The 20,475-nt window shown below is 40.8% G+C and overlaps 1 protein-coding gene across 2 annotated transcripts in view; it reads right to left on the bottom strand.

The window, feature by feature from the left end:
• The window catches only part of tapt1b (transmembrane anterior posterior transformation 1b), a 143,453-nt gene that overhangs the window by 25,955 nt on the left and 97,023 nt on the right, over positions 1-20,475 (bottom strand). For both annotated transcript variants that reach the window (XM_041192247.1, XM_041192334.1), the window contains exon 12: positions 18,662-18,738. In XM_041192247.1, the coding sequence (XP_041048181.1) occupies positions 18,662-18,738 (77 nt within the window). The remainder of the gene's footprint in view (positions 1-18,661; positions 18,739-20,475) is intronic.

Raw genomic sequence — 20,475 nt, forward strand, 5'->3', positions numbered from 1 at the left:
CTCGTGTCATAAATGACTCCACTCATGCAGGGACTCTTCATCCCCCTCTAATGCCTCCTCCTACTAGCTTATACTACTCTATTCATGTTCCCTCAGTTCATTATGACCCTTCTTGCCCTCCATTCATGCTGGCACTCTATGTCCTCTATGTCCCTTCCCCCTTAAATCATGCCTTTTTTAAAGCCCTCCTTCACACCCTGCTTTTCAACACCACTCTCAGGCCTTGCTGTAAGTCATTCAATTCCAATGAACACCGTGTGAGAATTTCTGATGTGATAAAAAGTCCCAATATTTGCAGCTGTATTCAGTCTCTTACCACAGCCAGAGGCAGAAATCTAGGAGCACCACTGCTGATGCAAGAAAAGGACCAAGAAAGAATCACAAATTTAGGAACCAACACTTTATCACAAATCTCCCTTAATGTTATTTGTGGAGCCTTTAAGAACCCCAAAAGCCAGAAGAAGGCTGTTAGGACATGACTTTATTACATGGAAAGTTCCAAATTTGATTCCCAAAACAGGAATTATCACAGAACCCTGGGCTTTTTCCCCATTACAAATTTTTTAAAACACATATTTAAATCTGGCTTTATCCAGAAGTGTGGAGATGAACAAGAGGTCATTAATGTCCTCATTGCATACATTTTCTACTTCCAAAGATTATCAATTTTTATAGACTTAAGAAATTAGCAAAACACTAAATTGGATTTTAAAAGTTCTAGGTTTAGACAAATATCCTCCATATTTTGGTGTCAATGCTGAAAGGGAAGATTAAGATGTGGTTAATATAGTTGTACACATTTTAATCTTTCCTTTCAACATTGACACAGAAAAATGGAGGATAATTGTCCAAACCCGGACTTTTAAAATCCAATTTAGTGGGTGGGATTTTCTGCACCTGCCCACTGCTGTGATCTTTTGGTTCCGCTGCAAGTCAATGGACTTCTGGCTGGGGTGCCACCTCGCCCGCTGAGGGTCCAGCCCGCAACAGGGCTGGAAAATCCTGTCCAGTGTTTTGCTAATTTATTTCTTTTATATTTTGAATGTTATTGGAGAAGTCCATTTAAATTTACATAACCACAGTTCTATTAATTGAGTTCCTATCGCTTACTGATTTTGATGCAGAGTGAAAGTTAAACTAAAATAGTTTGGAGATTTAGTAACAAATTCTGAGATGTTCAACACCAACCGAGCTCGCTCAGATCACATCCTTTTCTCAGACATATCTGACACCTACACCAATCTCTTTCACTAGCAGCTTCCAAAATCTGCATACATGTCTCTTCACTCTTTATTGTTCCCAGCCTTTTACCCATTATGACTGATAGCTAACAATGTTCTCAATGGTTGGCACCACCTTCAATACATTTATTTTAATATGATCCCAACTACTTTGTTTTTCCATGGCATGACACCCAATGACAATCAAATTTGAGCGTCATTGGCGAGTAGCTGGCCTGGCTGCCTAACATCTCCGTGATGATCTTTGTGTCATATAAACTGCTATTCTTCACAACAATTTTTTCATTGATTTGGCTCCGAAAGTCATGGTCCTCCATTCGCTGTTCTTCAAAATCTCCATTATACAACTCCATAATTTTTTCTGCTTCCATTTTCCATAGATGCTACCAAACCTTTCTGCATCTCCCTGAGCGCCTCCAGTCCCAGCTCCAGATCATCCAATTTTTGCTCTTTTTCATGTTTGCTTACATCAATCTCTTCCTATCATCTGGCAATGTCCCTTAGCCTGGAAGATAATATTTGTGATATCATATGCCCCATTTTGTCATTACAGCCTCTGTTGCTCCAAAACACATCCTCTCTTGCATAGAGCGGATAATTAGAGCTACCTGATGCAATAAGAAAGGTAAACATTTATTTTAAGAGTCTAGGAATAAAACTATAAAGAGTTTTTAAAAAGTGTGTTCCTCAGTTGATTTTTTCCCCTTTTCTGTTGACAATTGCTTTACCACACAACTCTGTGCCTCAAGTTTCAGGCGTGTCACCTTTCAACCAAAAATACTACAGAGAGCACATATTTCCAGTTGAGTTCTCTTGCAACTCAGCATTTTGAAGGAGAAGCAATAAAGATGTTAAACTAGTCAGGCAGCATTCATCCATGGGTACCCCCAAATGTATAAACCCTCAAACTTTAATGGGCCCAACAGCAGTACTTGCAGAGGCTGCACTTTAACAAGGCAGCCAAGGAGTAATGCAACATTCTTCTACTAGATCTATGGTCCATCCCCTAGTAAGTAGCAAGAAGTCCATCTCGATGTTGCTAGACTTCAGGAATGTGGTGGCTGAGGAAATTTTAGGGATCAATCTCTTTCTAAAATCTGATCAAGTTTTGCATTTAGCATTTAACTTTAACATCAACATGTAGTTTCTTTCAGTCTTAGTCAGCGATAAACAAGCTATCTCCTATTGGCAGCTGCACAATTAAGTAATTACATGGTAGTTAAAACTGATTCCCTGATGAAAACAGTCTAACTCAGGTCTTTGGCATTCCAGCTAGTATAAATATAGGAGGTTTTACTTACACATGGGCCAGGATTTCACATTTGGTGTGCTGGGGTGGGCCCGACACGCCGGAATGTAAAATGACGCGCGATGTCGGGCAGGCGTCCCGACGTCATCGCGCAATCTCGCGATGTTTTGTTCGATGGATGTGGGCCGGACTCGGCTGCGTGCCTGCCGATAATTAAAAGGCCTATTAAGGCCTTAGCAATTTCATTAAGTTTAAATTTACGCAGCCCGTCCACCTTAACGGTCGGTGGGTCGGTGGGTGAAAAGGCCAAACGGCCTTACATTTTTTAGGAAACCTCATCCACAGATGGGATGAGGTTTCCTAAAGCTTTTACAAATTGAATTAAAACTTTAAAAAAAAATAAAAACATGTCCTACCTGATGTGACAATCACATGAGGGGACATGCTTCATTAAATTTTGAATGTTTTGAATAATTTTTTAAAAAAGCGCTTTAATCTCCGAGGCACGGAGATGCCTCAGAGAGATTGAAGCGCTCTTTAGCATGCATGCGCAGAAGAGGGCTGGATCCGACTCTTCCTCCTCCCCCCACCCACACAGGTAGCGCTTAGCGCTACTGCTCACTTATTATGCTCTGTAGGCCTTAACTGGCATGCCCACATAAAATGGCAGGGCAGAGCTGATCGCAGGCAGCACTCTGCTCTGCGACCACCCCCGCCAAGCCCACCTGACATGGGAAAATTTCATGCCATGAAGTAAGTAGCATGAAGTACTGCTCGACTGAGTACTTACTTTAATTTGGGAAACTTGGTGACTGAGGGAGCTCAGTGCATTGAAGGAATAGGTACTGTTCTGGTCTTCCACAGAACAAGGAGTGGTCTGAGGGAGGGAATGGGACATAGCGAGACTTGAGAGTTGAAGTATAGAGGCATTAATTAGATAAGCAGGTGAGTTTTATTTTTTTCTCCAAACTGGGGCAGTAGTTTTAAACTAGGTCCAGAAAGATAAAAGTACTGCATTAAATTTATATTTTAACTAATTAAACTACTTCACAATGGCAGTAGGAAAAAGGGACGCAAGACAAAAGGCAGCAAGTAAAAAAAAGATGTTATATGGATAAAGATAAAAAATAAAAATGGCTACACTATCAGGTGTAGTCTAGACCATCTGAAAGTGAAACGAAGGTGGAGAAAAAATATGCAAATTAAGTAAAAAAACAAAATAATAATCATGGGAGATTTCAAATATCCTGATATTAATTGGATGGAAGATGTGGATGAAGGGGATAAGGGAATAAAGTTCCTACAGTGTGTTCAGGGCTTTTTTCTAACCCAATTTGTAAAAAGCCCAGCAAGGGAAGATTCACTATTGTATCTGGTAATGGAGAATGAACCAGAGCAGATAAGAAAGATAAAAGTAGGGCAACATCTAGGCAATAGTGACAATAATACAATATGCTTTAGAGAAGGACACAAGTATGACGAAAACCAAGTTAATAGGTTGGAGAAGAGTTGATTTTGAGGGGTGGATGAAAAATGGACAAGAATAATGGCCAAACAAGTATTTAAAACAGTGTTTTGACTGAAGGAAAAATATATTCTGCTAAAAGGAAAGAAAGTCAGACTCCATGGATCAATAAAGACAGATGGAACAATTGAGGGTTAGAAAGAAGGCACACGTTAAATAATTGACAGCAGGGGAGCGCAGAATGAGAGAGAATGCAAAGAGATTAGGCAAGAAGCCAAACAACAATCAGGAAGGTAAAGAGGAACTATGAAATTAAAACATCAAGCAACATAAAACCAAGTAGTGAAATATTTTTACAGGCGCATTAATAAAAAAAGGAAGGTTATAATGGGAATAAGACCAATAAGGGGTAGATAGGATAATATTGCAGGTAAAAATAGAGCAATGACAGAGATATTAAATAATTATTTTGCTTCAGTATTTTCCAGGGAAATGGAGCAGATCGACATGACATTGAATGATGAGACGAGTAATGAGATAAGTGCATTTAAAATAAAAAAGGGGATGCATGGAATAAAATAATCTGAGGCCGTGGTCTGGATGAATTGCATCCAAGTATTTTACAAGAATTAGGGGAAGAGGGGTTACTACCCATGTATAACAATACATTAGAAAAATGTGTAGTGCCAGGAGACTGGAAGATAACTAATGAAATTCCTATATTTAAGAAGGAGGACAGAACATGTTCAGGGAATTACAGACCAGTCAGCTTAACATCAATGGTAGGAAAAAGAAAGGAATCGTCACGAAAGGAGAACACAGAAGAGCATCTAGAAAAGAGATATACAATAATGAATAGTCAACATGGATTTCAGAAGGGAAAATCTTGCTTGACCAACCTTCTTGATTTTTTTTTTGAGGCGGTAACAGAGTGGACAATGGTAAATCAGTAGATTTAATTTATCTGGATTTTCAAAAGGTCTTTCATAAGGTGCTCCATAATAGACTAATGAATAAGGTCTGAAAAAATAGAGTCAGGGGACAAGTGGCAGAATGGATTGCTAGCTGGCTTCCAGACAGAAAGCAAAGAATAGGAATAGTGGATAGTTATTCGGAGTGACAGAGTGGAAAGTGGTGTTCCAGAGTGCTGGGACCAATGCTGGTCTCAAATTACATTAATGATTTAGACTTTGGAATCAAAAATACAATTTATAACATGAGATGACAAAATGTGGGTTGGGAGGGGTGGGGGGTGGGTGTCATCAACAGAGGACTGCAAAAAATTACAGGAAGACATTAATAAACTTGCAGAATGGGTAAAGAAATGGCAAATGAAGTTAAATGTGAGGGAATACGTTTTGGTAGGAAGAATAGGGACATATCTGATTACTTGGAAGGTGCAAGTATAGTTGGGGGTAGAGGAACAAAGTGATCTTGTAGTCCAATACACCAATTACTAAAAGATGCGCCACATGTTAGAAAGGCCATAAAAAAGCAAACTAAGCACTAGACTTTATTTCTAGTGGGATAGAATTGAAATTAGAGAAGTTATGCTAAACCTGTACCAAATCAAAAGGGCATAGATGCTTTGGAGAGGGTGCCAAGATTTACAAGGTTGATACCAGAAAAACTTGGGTATACATATCAGTAAAGGATCAACAGGCTGGGTCTCTTTGCTTTTGAAAAAGGAAGGCTGAGTGGTGATCAAATAGAGGTCTTTAAAATTATGAAAGGTTTTCATAGAGACGACAGAGAACATTTCCTCTTGTGGGGAAGAGCATAACTAGAGGCCATCAACATAAGACTGTCAACAAGAAACCCAATAGGGAATTCAGAAGAAATTTCTTTACCCAAAGAGTGGTGAGAATGTGGAACTCACTATTACAGGGTGTGGCTGAAGTGAATAGTGTTAATGCATTTAAGGAGAAACTAGACAATGTTACACGTGTGAGATTTACAAGATTATGTTTTAGAATTGTATCTTTTGGTTTATAAGACTGTTATATTTTGGAACTGTAGCTTTAAAGTGAAGGGTAGATGAAAGGAGTCATGCTGACCTGTGCTAAAGCCTACCTGACAGTAAACCTGGGTGCTTTAATCGTTAGAGAACTAAGGAATAGTCAGATTGTTTTACTGGGAGGGAGGAATAAGGTATTTATGCATGGAGATAATGCCAGCATGTTTTGAATATACCATGAATATATCCCAAATCTCCCAACGTCCTCGAAAGAAGTTATAACTATTAAGTTGTAAATAGTGGTGCTGCAAACTATCCATTTGTTTCTAACATGAAAGGGAGACAATATTAAAGATAACTAATTAACAATTCTACCTGGATACAAAGCTAGTGTTTCCCCTTGCCAAGAAGGTGGTAGAGGATGCCATATTGAGATCAGGTTACAGGTTTTCCTATAAACCCATGTGTATCAAGGAAGTTGCAGTTTTGACCTATGTAGTCTGTAGCCATTGAGAAGTAGAAATCAAGACAGAGAGTCAGCCAGGCCAGACCTTAAACAGATAAAATGCTAACTCTATCATTCACCACACAGAACGCAAGTGGGAGCTTGTGCTCAGATTGAAGACTGAGTTCATGTGGAGTTAAGGGAGGCTTGGAACATTCGCCTAGCCTGGAGCTGAAGGATGGGATCACCAACATAGTTTCACAGTAAAAGGCAGTTCTGGGATTAGAAGTTAACAGGCTGGGAAAGTTAATAAAAAAGGAAGCAACCCATCAGAAGCTGGAAGAACTGCTATTCCATGGAGAGCATGATGTGTGATGAGTAACAAGGAATCACTTATTTCTATAGTTTAAAGCATAAGTTGCCAAACTTAGTGTTTAGTCAATAGTGTATTTTTTGGTCATTTGATACAGAAAAAGTTTATAAAAATGTGAAATCTTGACATGTTATTCTTTCAGCTGTTAGCTTTTAAAGAAAAACCTGGAGCTCCCTGTTATCAGTGTCTATGGAGGTTGTCACAAGGATATATGAGGGCGAAGGGAATAGATGGCTGTGATGGTCTATTTAAATGAAAAAAAAGAGAAAGCTCAAATAGAGCATAAACACCGGCATGCAGTGGTTGGCCGTTTGGTCTGTTTTTTTTCTGTATATCCTATGTAAACCTACTGCAGTTACCACACTCAACAGATTACACCTGATTACAACAGCCCCTTTCTCTGCGAAGATCGATGACCCCCACTTCTACTTCCTATTCAAAACCTTAAAAACTGTCTGCTGTGTACACAACAAAAACATAGAACTTATAAAACTGGTCATTCCAGTTTGTTACTTAAAACATTCTTAACATAATGCAATTATGCACAGGTGGTTGCCGAAAGTAAGTCACAATCACATAGTTTATTTGACAAAGCTAGCAACATCGTCCATTTATCCCTTGACAACACTCAGAAGCATGCAATAGTGTAATTTCAGAATGGCAGGAAAATATAGCCTTCCACAACCTTTAAAACTGAAACATCAACCCTCCTAATAAAAACTTCCATTTGGCACTCCACACTAACTGCTGTCTAAACTTCAACAGCCCCTTTCTCTGCGAAGATTGATGACCCCCACTTCTACTTCCTATCCAAAACCTTAAAAACTGTCTGCTGTGTACACAACAAAAAGAACATAGTTATCAAAATAAGATTTGACATGACAGTAACCATGGCTTGTTTTCCTTTCTCATTTCCTTTGTTACGGAGAGGAGAGAGATGGTAGCATAATTCCCTTTTTTTCACCTTTCAAATGACCAAAGACAGATGTGTTTTTAAAAGGGAAAAAAAATGTTTTAACCCCCCTAAGTGCTTTCACTGTTAAGAGCAGACAAATGAAAGATTTTCTTTAAGTTTAAAAACAAGGATAAATGTTTATTACTCAACGCCCTGAAGGTATTCACAACCACATCCACTCACACTCATACAGACACACACACACAAGAGGATGAGCACGAAATATGCACTTAGGTCTTAAAAGTAAAAAAAAAATCACTGTCACACTTGTTTCTCCTGAGACAAATTCTTGAAATGTTGCAAGCCTGAAATTCTTTTTTGGTCTGCTGGAGAAAGAGAGTCTGGAGGTTGATGAAGGTCGATTCACAGTGGTTTAGTGTGCAGTAGTAGGTTTCTCTTGCTTCACTGCAGTTGAAGTGCAGCAGAAAGCTGGGTTGGTTCTTCAAATAGGTAGGTAAAAGCCGATCCGAATTCTCTGCCTGCTCATGGGTCTTAGGCAAGGTCCTGTTCCTTTGCTGGTTTGGATCTTTCTCCCTTTTCTGCTCCAAAATGTGCCTTATTAAATGTTCCTTATTGAAAACCTATTTTGTGTCATGTGACCAAAAATCTCGGTTTTTCATTGTCCTCCCAAATGGTTTCTACCAACTTGGCCATTGTCAAGCAATGGGGTCTGAGTTTTACCCCTTCACACAGAGTTGATTTTTTTTTTTAACATACACCCATTCTTTGGAATTCCATTCTGAAGCCGAAAAGTCTGCAAGAGGTATTGTGAACTAGTTGCTTTAATTATTTAGATAAGGGCAGCCATTAATCCATGGGAAAGGTCTGTTGCATTTTTATGATTTCTCAATGAGATGTCCCAAAAGTTGTCTTGTCCAAATATGAAGGCCAGCTCCAGGGCTTTGTGTAGTTCCATATATACTGACAGCAAAGAAAAATGTCTACTTGACCTCTCAACTCCATTTTGTTTTAAAAAATAAAGTGTCCACTCTTCATTTTGTTTTAAGACAAAGTGTTTATTTCAAATTCATAAATCCATAAGTTCCTATTTTGTGAGCGTGACACCTTTGGTTTCTGATGGCTATGGTGACAATCATGCTAAGATCTTCAAAAATTACTCCAACAGCCCACTTCTGTGGCACTGCTCTATCATCCTATCTGATGTATTTTAGCACCATGACCTCTTTCAACCCTTTGCATTCTGGGCTCTTGGTCACCTGTACTGTAGATTTTCAATCTCAGAGAATTCAATAAATTTATCCTTAAAGGAAAGGATCAATGAGTAAATTCAGGCAATATGCCTGGGAAACTGATCAACAACCACAGATCTTCAAGGTGGCCACTCTTGCAACAGCACTTGGTCAGGTCATTGCAATCACTGTTCATTCCACTTTCAGAGATGTTATTGTTGCAAGTACCCACATGGACAGCAAGCCAAGAGGGCCTAGGAGCACCTATTATTTAACTATGAGGGATCTAGTCTGAAGTCGCTGCAGGAATCATGCTGGTCAGTTCATTCTGTAACCACCCAAAATTATTCCTGCTCCAACTGGTCGTGATTCACAGCACTTTGGCTCAGAATGTGGAATGGTGACAACTGTCTTTTGTAAAGGTAATCAGCCATAGTTCTTAAAATCATAGGCATCTCCCTCCATTAGAGAGACAGACAATTGGTTATATATTGCTTCTGGCTCAAGGCAAAGAGGCAGGCCTCCATGAACTACCACAGCCAACATGGACATTGAACCCATCACACGTTAACCATCTAGCCAACTGAACTAACCAACAAAAACAGAGATTACTTCAGAATTTTTATCAATCCACTGTGCTGAATGGGATCCCTGTCTTTCAAAGGGGTCCTCTACAACCCTTTCCTAATTAAGCTGACCTTTATGGCTGATATGGCAGGGCTGGTTGGCTCAATTGGCCAGATGACAAGCATGTGGTTCAGCATAATACCAACAGCATGGGTTAGGTTTCTCATCTGACTGAGATAGACTTGGGAACTACCTCATCGCCCTGCCCCGAGAGTGCAAGGCAATGGTGAACCATCACAGATGAAAAGCTGCCAAAAAAAATCACTCAGGGTGAAGCATCAATGGACAATGAGCTAAGGAGCTGCCTTCAGGCAGAGAGCACACATGACATGACATGACATGGATACATCCCTTTCAGAATCTCATATCAGTAAGCACAGGACAAGTGGACACAATAGAAATAGCTTGGAAATCTTCAGGTTTTCTCTGTTCCTTAGTATTCTTCATTTTCCAAGACCCAGGCAAAAGAAGTCAAAGCAATTCTTGTAATCCCTTACTGACCTCAAGATTATGGCCAGAATCATCCCCCCACAGCCGGAAGTTCTGTGGCAGGGTTAGAAAGTCGGAGTGATACATGCAATCGTCTACTCCCCGCCTCAGTACTCATGTACTTACGCGTTTTGCACCAAGTCTTGTGGTGGGCAGGAAGCCGGAAGCCCAGCTGTCATGTCTGGGCACCATATTTAAAAGGCGCCCAGTCAGATCTTCACTCACGGGAAGGAGGATGAGCAGGAGAAGGCAACAAGCCGCAGCTCCTTGCTTCAGTGATGCATCCCTGGACATCTCCTCAAGACAGTGTACAGAAAGACCTCTTTCCCAGGAATGACCGCAGGAGGCCCACCCAACTGACTTCACCAGCCTGGAAGGAGGCCTCCAGGGCAGTCAGCACTCATGGGGTGCAGAGAAGGACCACCTTGCAGTGCAAGAAACAGGTCAATGACCATATCCACATTGCTAGGGTGAGTGAACATTCCGGTCTCCCAACCCACATCACCACTCATTTGTATTTCTCTCACGTGACCTGGATGTCACTGACAAGGCCAGAATTTCTCTTGCCTAACCGTATAAGTCCTTGACAAAGTGGTGGACTGCAGCTTTATTGAACCCCTGCAGTCCATGCACTGTGTTGTTAGGAAGGCAACTGTAGGATTTGCAACCAGCCACAGTGAAGGCACAGGGATGGGGTGGATTGCAGGACAGCTTGCAGGCGGTGCTTCCATGCGTCTGCTATCCTTGTCCTTTTGGCTGGTAGAGCTCACAGGGTTGGAGGGTGTTGTTGAAGGGGCCTTGGTGACTTGTTGCAGTGTATCTTGTAGATGGTAGACACTGCTGCAATTCTGCCTTGGAAGACGACAGACTGAATGATAAGGGTGCTGGATAGGGTGGCAATCAAGCGGGCTGCTTTGTCCTGGATATCGTCCAGCATCCTAGTGTTGTTGGAGCTGCACTCATCCAGGAATATGGAGAGTATTCCATCTCACTCCTTACTTGTGCCATACACATAGTTGTTGGGTTTTTGGGGAGTCAGAGGTCAGTTAGCAGCCACAGAATTAGCAGCCTGAGACTGTTCTTTCATCATACATGCTCACAATCCATCAGTGTGTCTTTTTGCAGGAGAAGGTAGCCCACAGCAGGAGGGAGAGAGAGAGAGAAGACAGAAGAGGGGGATGCCTGAGCTCAGGCCCTTCACTGCATTTATATAGCAGCTGCCGAGCTGGCAGGGGAGGATTGTGACCACGCATGTGCCGATGGTGAGGTCGGCCTCCCCCAAGCATCTAGTGAGGAAACGTGCATAATCCAGACAACCACAGAAAATCAAGGTGATGGATGAGTGCCAAGTTTGAGCCAGACTAGGCAGTCACTCATTCTCTCTTCTCTCCATTCCAGGTGCCAGCAGGAAGAGGTTGAGGCCAGCCCCTGCACTTGAAGCCAGCCCCAACCCTCAGAAACTCGTAGGAGGACAAGGACAACTTCACACCTTTACAGCCGTCACACTGTTCACCTGCACCCTCTACCAGCCCAGAGGCACACACCTCAGTGGGTCACAGGCTCAATTTCATACTCTCTGGTCACCGCACAGACATGTGTCCATAGCAGAAGGAGGATGCCATGAATGTGCAGTCAAGTAACAGATCAGCATAAATTCCTGCTGGCAGGGCAGAAGATTTGACAGGGATGCACAATTCCAGTCTGTTGGGATTTTAACGAATTTGCATGAGATGCAAAATGGGTTCCCGTCCTAGCTTCTGCAGGAGACCCAACCCATAATCAACTCCCCGCGAACGTCGGGAGGGGAAGTTCCTGACCCAATTTCCTGACATCAGGAAACCAATTTTTTGCTCCATGCCATATTTTCTAATCTTGCCCAACAGAAATCCCGCTGATCATAGGAGGGAACGATTCTGCCCGGTTTCTGGACGTGCCAGCATTGAACACAGCCTTCTCGATTTTACCTGGGAGAGAGGCAGAGAGCGAACCTGGTTGAAGAACATACAGGAGACAGCGAGGATATAAAGAAAGCCCGGGGCTCGGGGCCTACATTTACTTGTGAGAGAGGCAGAGAACAACTCTAGCTGGAGAATGCACAGTTGCTTCAGCTTCATCTCTAGAACGCCGGGTTTGAAGACAAAAATGAAAAGTGTCTTCACAAGAAAACTGTAAATTCGTTGGTTGGTAAGAAACTGTTGTTAGGGAGTGTCTTTAAATAGCTGTAAATTAAAGTGTATTGGTAGTAACTTGACTTTAAGAAAGAAACTCTTGGAATTGGAGGGCAAAAGTAAATCAGGGTCAGTAAAATAAAGTAACATAAGTAAACCAAAGTACATTAAAGTTAACTTAAAGGAAGTAAAGTTAAGACATGGCAGGGCAGCTCGGTCATGTAGAATGCGTATCCTGTAATATGTGGGAAGTCACAGGCACTGGATGTCCTAGATGACCACATGTGCAGGAAGTGCTGCCAGCTGCAGAAACCTGAACTCCAGGTTTCGTAGCTCGAGCAGCGGCTGGAGTCACTGTGGCTCATTCGCAAGGCTAAGCGCTACGTGCATCGTTCAGAGAGGTGGTCACACTGTAGGCTAAGAATTTGCAGGCAGAATGGGAATGGTTGACCACCAGGAAGTCTATTAGAACCAGGCAGGTAGTGCAGGAGTCCACTAGGATCCTGCTTGCAAATCGGCTTGCAGTTTTGGGTACTGGTGAGGGCATTGGTTCCTCAGAGGAGTGCAGTCAAAGCCAATTTTGTGGCACTCTGAGTGGCTTGGCTGCACAGGAAGGGAGGAAGAAGTGCAATGGTGATAGGGGATTCATTAGTTAGGAGAACAGACAGGCCTTTCTGCAGCTGTAGATGTGACTCCAGGATGGTATGTTGCCTCCGCAGTTTTTTGTTTTTACTACTGAAGTTATACCTGCCACAACAAAAACAGAATTACCTGGAAAAACTCAGCAGGTCTGGCAGCATCGGCGGAGAAGAAAAGAGTTGACGTTTCGAGTCCTCATGACCCTTCGACAGAACTAGGGTCATGAGGACTCGAAACGTCAACTCTTTTCTTCTCCGCCGATGCTGCCAGACCTGCTGAGTTTTTCCAGGTAATTCTGTTTTTGTTTTGGATTTCCAGCATCCGCAGTTTTTTTGTTTTTATACCTGCCACCACTGATTGAATTCAAATTCTCATTGTCTCACTCGCCTCTTTGAACTCCACCTTTTAACAATGAAACTCCTTTCATAGTACCAATTTTATCAGTAATATAAACATATTGCTTGGTATCTGCTAGATAGGCGTCAAATTTTCACCTCACTTCTTGAATGCTTTATTCAAAAAAATGCAAAAGCACGCCATCTCTCTTCCATATCAAAACTAGTACCCATCAAAGCACCCAGACTAGCTGGCTTTAATCCAATTAAGACAGACCCACAGACTAAACCTCTATTTTAAAAGAGAAATGTTTTCCAAAATATTATATACAACAATCGCTTCATGACAATCCACATCTCTCCGGGTAGAGAATTCCAAAGATTTGCAACTCTGAGTGAGGAAATTTCTCCTCATCTCAGTCCTGAATGGCCAGCCTTTTATTCGGAGACTGTGAACCCATGTTATAGACTCCCCATTCAGGGAGACATACCCTCAGAGCATCTAGTTTCTCAAGCCCTTAAAGACTCTTACAATTTGCAATGAGATTACCTCTCAGTCTTTTAACTTCTAAGGAATATGGACCCAGTCTACTCAATCACTACTCAAAGAAGGATCCTCTCATCCTAGGAATTAATCTAGTGGACCTCTCCCTAAGGACCATATATCCTGCCTTAGGTAAGGAAACCAAAACTGCACACACAACTCCAGGCATGGTCTCGCCAAGACCCTATGTAATTGTAGTAAGATTTCTTTACTCTTGTAATCAATTTCCTTTGTAATAAAGTCACGATAACTTTCTGTGATTCGTGTACGACACCAAAGTTCCTCTAATTACCAATGTTTTCCAGTGTCTCACCAACTTAAAAATATTCTGCTTTTCTATTCCTACTAAAATGAATATCTTCAAACTTCCCCACATTACAAATAATCTGCAATGTTTTGTCCACTCAATCAATCTGTCCCTTTTCAGCCTCTTTTGTGTTCTCCTCACAGCTTACTTTCCCACCAAACTTTAGATCAGCAAACCTAGATACAGTAAACTCGGTGCCCTCATCTACATCATTGAGAAAGATTGTATGTAGTTAAGGCCCTAAGGCCCAAGCCCCAGTGCAGTAACCTGCTAGTTAGTTAATCTGCCAATCCAAAAATGACTTATTTATTCTTACTCTTTGTTTACTTTCCATTAACCAATCCTCAATCTATACTAATGTATTAGCCCCATTCCCACAAGCCCAACTGTAATAACCCCTTGCGTAGCACCTTATCGAATTCTTTGTGAAAATCCAGATACATTATATCCACCAATATCCATTCCCCCTTATCCACCCTATCAGCTACATTCTCAAAAAACTCTAATAGATTTTTCAGAGATGATTTTCTTCTTATAAATCCATGTTGACCTTGCCTAATCATATGATGATTTTCTAAGTGTCCTGTTACCATGTCCCCAATAATACAAACCAGCAAGTTCCTCCTCAATTAGAATAATCCTCAACTTTTACCACCTTCAACATGACCTTCATGCACTCCAGAAGATGTTGAAATACAGGACTAAGCCTCATAGGAAGTGTTTTGTGCCCTACAGCTCTAAACAACACAGACATAAACTAGCATTTATGCAGCACAATTAACTTAGAAATACCCAAAGGCATTTTACCTAGGCAAGTATAAAGCAAGAAAGAAAAACAAAATAAAATCTTGATTTTTCGATTGTTGCAGCTGATTTTCCTTACAATTGGTATTTGTATTTGTAGAAATATATTATTGTCTGCAGTTGCTCCAAATACTTTACGGATTATGAGTGAATTTTATCAATTATGTCAATAAAAGAGAGACTGGAAGCATTTTCAGGCAATGTCCGAGAACACTGGATATCCTTTTATTAGGATACAAAAGGCGAGGGGCTATAATAACCAGACTCTTATCATGATTACTTTTACCTGGATCAAGTTGGTCGTTAAAGTACTAATACCCATAGGCAGAATCCACCCCCCCACCCCCCGCCCCTGCCAAAGTCGACATATCTCCAATCGGCATTCCCATTTTGGGGGCGTGTCGCCATTTTACATGGGCGGGCCAATTAAATCCGGCCCAGTGTGACGTTTGCCAGGAAGCGCTATATGCTCCCTGTGCGGGTGGGGGGGGGGGGGGGGGTTCGTGCATGCATGAAGAGCGCACTCATCTCCCTGAAGCTAAATGCTGCCTCAGGGAGATCGGCACCAAATTGAAAAATGTTAAAAATAGAAAAATAAAATTTCCCTGACATGTCCCCTTGTGTGACACTGTCACATGAGTTGGGACATGTCCATCTCTTTTAGTTAAACTTTAATTCAATTTTTAAACACCTACATGAAACTTCATCTCGCCCGTGGATAAGGTTTCATGCTTTTTCTGAAGCCCACCAGGGCTCCCGGCCTGCCCGCCAACCTTAAGGTTGGATGGGCAGGTCCTTTAGCTAGTGCAATTACTTTTTAAATGCCCTCAATAGACTGTTGACAGGTCAACAGGCGCACAGCTGATTAGGCTGCGCCCCTACCTACCTGAAAATTGAAATGACACAGGGTGACATTGGGAATTCTGCCCGACATCATCCCACGTCATTTTACACGTTGGCGTGTGGGTTCCGCCCCTGCATGCTGATCGGGAAATCTTGCCCCATGTGTCAGGAATGCACTTGCTAAACAGTATGTTGAAGGCACCAAGAAAAACATTGCTTTGGTTTGTATAAATGCCCCGTGACAATGAAAATAATCTTTCAACGGCAATTCACAATACATTATCAGAGTTGAGGAAGTAACTTTGTATCAATCCTTCAATGAAGTATTTTTATACACAATTGCTTAGCTAAGTAGTTCTGGTTGTTGGCAACAACACTGCAGATACAAATACTTCTGAGCCGCTGCAACGAAAATAGATAGGCTACTTCACACCAAATATGTTTTATAATTCTCAACTGCACAAATGTCTTACTACAAGACGGATAAAATTCAACAGTTTGATTAACCTTTGAGCATTCTATTCACAGTGTAACTAAATATATATTAAATTTTAGAACAGGCCTTAAGCATTGTTTATTTTAATACTTCTCAGTCACATGTTTGATTTCCAAATATAGTATTAAAGAGATTTGTTTTAAATAACTTTTGTTAATTCAGTGACCATGATAAAATTAGCTGCAAGAAGAAAATGTTTTGCTTCTATTTTGTCAACTTTGTCTTTTGGAGGTTTGAACACATAACATCTAACCATATGCTGCCTGATCACAAAATCTTTATCCTATTGAAATGAAGTTTTAGTCTACACCTCAACAGTCACACTTGGTGAAGGATCTCACTAATAGCCCTCAGTTCAAGGACCTTCTTCCTCCCTTCCCCTTTATTTTTTCCAGTGAGAATCCTTGGTTTCCATTCCCAAATTCTTCATTCAACTATCAATCAAAATAATCTCTGTTTACCCACAATCAGGACCTCCTCACTCATCCTTTTTCTGCTTTCTCCTTAGTGCTGCTCCCAGCCCATTTCCCCATCTCCATCACTCTGCTCAAGTCCCCATTCCCCAGTGCTCCCCTGAGCGCCTATATTCCCCTCAGTCTCCATCTTCATTCCACCAAGCTCCATTTCCCACCCTTCATATTTCCCTCCTATTCTTGAGTCACCAATTTCAGTGATGCCTATTTCAGAGTCCTCCAATTCTAAGCTCGTCCACCCAGATTTCATCTCCACCCCCACACCAAGTCAGCTGAAGCTCTCTGCAGGCGACAATACTGAGCAGAAAATGGTGAAGAATTTATTGGAAAAGCTGGAAAATAATTCTGTTCAAAATTAATGTAGTCTAATCTTGTTCCGGTTACCAGGCCAACAGTCAGCAATTATTTACAGTACCTCACATCAGTGTCTGCTGGTCATGTTGGTGCATTGTAGCAAGAAATTAAATCAGTGATTTCCCCCAGGTTGATGGAGGAGTCACTTGTGATAGGAACCTGTGACTCTGATAGATTACTAATCTTTCCGGGAAGATTGGAAGCCCTATTTACTATGGAGTGCTGCCAAAGTATAAAACTGACTGCATTTATACAGTTGGCTTATATATTTTTTTTATACATTATAGCACTGGTGCAAAGCAAAACCATTTTACAGAAGTACAAAGAAATTGTGTGCTAAATTAGCTAAGTCAGGGCCCAATCATACAATAGGGTGAAGTAGTAAAGTCAAGTAAGGCCAGACCTAACTCGGAACTTACTCAACCTCAACACTGGTGTGAAGCAAACTAATTTCACACCAATACTACAGCTTGTACAATGACAGCTAAAGTTTCAGACTAAAATCTAAACGAGGTAGCTACAAAACCCAATTTTGTTGAACTTCAAACAGCCCTCATGACTCTTTATTATTAAATGACCAAACCAGAGAGAGAAAAGGCCAGCTACAAAATATGGGGAAGTAATTAGTGTTAAATTATTTTTGGCACTAAGAAAATCAAGATGAGAAGAAGGATGGATGCCACTTTACTTCTTGTCCCCAAGGAAAATAGGGAAGTGAAGAGAATAACAAACAAATGCTACAAACGCAGGATACTTAAGTAGATTACCTCTCCTCTCCCAACAAAAGAAAAAGTTACAGAAATACAAACTGTCTGAAACTGTTAGTTAACAACTGGTTCTCCATGTGCAAGACTGATATATTGACAACAAAAGGAACTAGCAAATATCAGAGTGCATATGTTTAATAAATGGCTGAAAAATATCTCTCCCTACCTTTGAAGAACAAAAGCTTCTGCATTACAAGAGAATTTGAGCCATAATGGCATAAACTACTTTTGAGCCATGACTTGCATTATCCAATACATTACCCACATATAGTGAACAAGGAATCCAAATGTAGCAATTGCATTTATAATTAATGAGTAAGTAATGAGCAAATTATTGAACAAGTGGCCTCAATATTCATATTCACATGGTGTTTGTTGGTAAAATGGCAAGATGGAAACCAGAGCGAGTGTTTTAATATTTTAGTTATGAATGGTGGCAATGTTTGTTAGGCAAATCAACAAGTGCGAGTGTATGCAAGGTATTTTCCACTAAAATTAGAACATGTAACACAATGTTGTGTAGCCATACTTGAGCATAATCACCATTTTATGCTAGATAACACTGATTTAGGAGTTACTAGTAAGAAGTCATGGGCTGACCATACAAATAAAGAGGTTAGGAAAGAAAGCAGCATCAAACATAATGACTAGGTTATGTCTACCTGGCTCGTAACAAGTCCAGTATGAAACTATGCTTCAGGCAGGGTGTCTATGCGTCAGAAGTGAAAAACAATGCATTGTTATCCACACCCCAGAATTATGTTTTTACGGGTATATATCTTGTTTGAATGAGAAGTCTGCTGCTTCACATGAGCTTGTATTTTAAATTACTCTGACCCTTCAAACAACACACATCACAATTCTCTAAAGGTCCTATTCATGCTCAGAATAACTCCTGTCCCTCCAACCCCTAAAAACAGTAAATATTTTCATTTCTTACCCGAAGTAAAACACCAATAGGCTGACAATAGCCAACGCTCCCTGAATTTTTGTAGAACTTGTAATAACTCTGGATAGCTACACATGAAAAAGAAAGAAGTCATAAACAATAGTTCAAAAGCAATCCTCAAATAATCGAAACAACTTTCAAATTTGCACAACTGACCACAAATATGTACCTGTTTAATGAATCTTGAATAACTATTGTTGATAATTACAGATAAAGTTAGTTAGCCATTAAGCCAGTTTTATCATGGGAAAGCTGTTATGCTAAGTTTTAAGATCATGCTTGGGGTTCCAATAAACCATAATAAATGATTGAATGTGTGGAAGGAATTATTTCCTTGTGTAATCTTCCTGAAAATTCTAAGAACAACAGTCAAGAGTAGTGCTGATATGGTGCATCTTGTTTAGACATATGACAAGTAGAATAAAAAAAAGTGCTAAATAAGAAATGACTGAATAAACTTAAAAAATGCTGCATGTAAAGAAGCTGATGAGCAATCCCTTACTCCATGTTACTTTTTTGAGTTGGATACATGATATTCTATACTGGTTCAATATCAACCACTGTATAAGCAGATACAGTGCCTTATTAAAACTGAGTGCATCTTTAATTGTACAATATCTAAACAATATCTATAAATAGCAAGAAACAGAATTAAACAGAGAACTTTTGCTACTCTAAAATAGGTTATTGGAATCTCATATGCAGCTCAAATATACACTATCAGACCAAAACCTTATGAAGAAAGGTTAGACAGACTGGGCTTGTCTCCACTGGGGTTCAGAAGATTGATGGATGACTTTATTGAAGTATATAAGATCCTGAATGGTCTTGACAAGGTGGACGTGGAGAATATGTTTCCTCTTGTGGGTGAGTCCAGAACGAGGGGGCACGGTTTTAAAATTAGGAATCACCTTTTTAGGACAGAAATGAGAAGATATTATTTTCTGAGGGTTGAGGGGCTTTGGAATTCCCTGCCTCAGAAAGCAATAGAGGCAAGGTCATTGAAGATTTTTCTGAGATAGGTAGATTCTTGTTAGGTAAGGGAATCAAAGGTTATCATGAGTAGCTGGGGATGTGGAATTCGAAACACAAACAGATCAGCCATGATCTCATTGAATGGTGGAGCAGACTCGAGGGGACGAATGACCTCCTTCTACTCCAATTGCCTATGTTCATATAAAATTTAGGTGATAAACTAACAGACAGCTTACTTAATAAATAGACATATGAACAACGATCAAGGACAAAAGTATCTACAGTACTTTCCTAATTTTCAATCATATCCAAACGCCCAGGAATCTTGATTCTGTATCAGAGGAGTGGGATACCTGTTTCAATATCCTTGTAAGGCATAGCACAGAGTCTCCTGCAATTGAGTATATTTATTTGTCGTTCTGTGTGTGTGTGTGTGTGTGGGGGGGGGGGGGTGTGGGAGGAGGAGGAACTGAGGTGAATCGGAGGGCCTGGAAGGGAGGAAATGAGGGGAAATCGGAGAGCCAGGGAATGAGGGGAAACCAAGGAACCCCATCTATTTTAGACATGACAGCTGCCCAATTTCTGAGCCTCTCCAAATTCTGAGAATCTCCAGTTGATGATATTTCCCTTCAACTGTGAATGCCGAAACCTCCTCCATTTGATGCCAAGCTGCAACTTTCTCTACCAGCAGCTGCTGATGTCACTGAGCACATGGTGGGGATTCACTGCGGCAGAATAGTTTAATTGCTGAAATGGATGCAAAGCTTCAAGGAAGGTGTGCCAATTCCAGGAAACTCCTGGTCATTCCAGGAGTATTGGTAAATCTACAT

This window comes from Carcharodon carcharias, chromosome 1, assembly GCF_017639515.1.
Source record: "Carcharodon carcharias isolate sCarCar2 chromosome 1, sCarCar2.pri, whole genome shotgun sequence".
NCBI classification, from domain to species: domain Eukaryota; kingdom Metazoa; phylum Chordata; class Chondrichthyes; order Lamniformes; family Lamnidae; genus Carcharodon; species Carcharodon carcharias.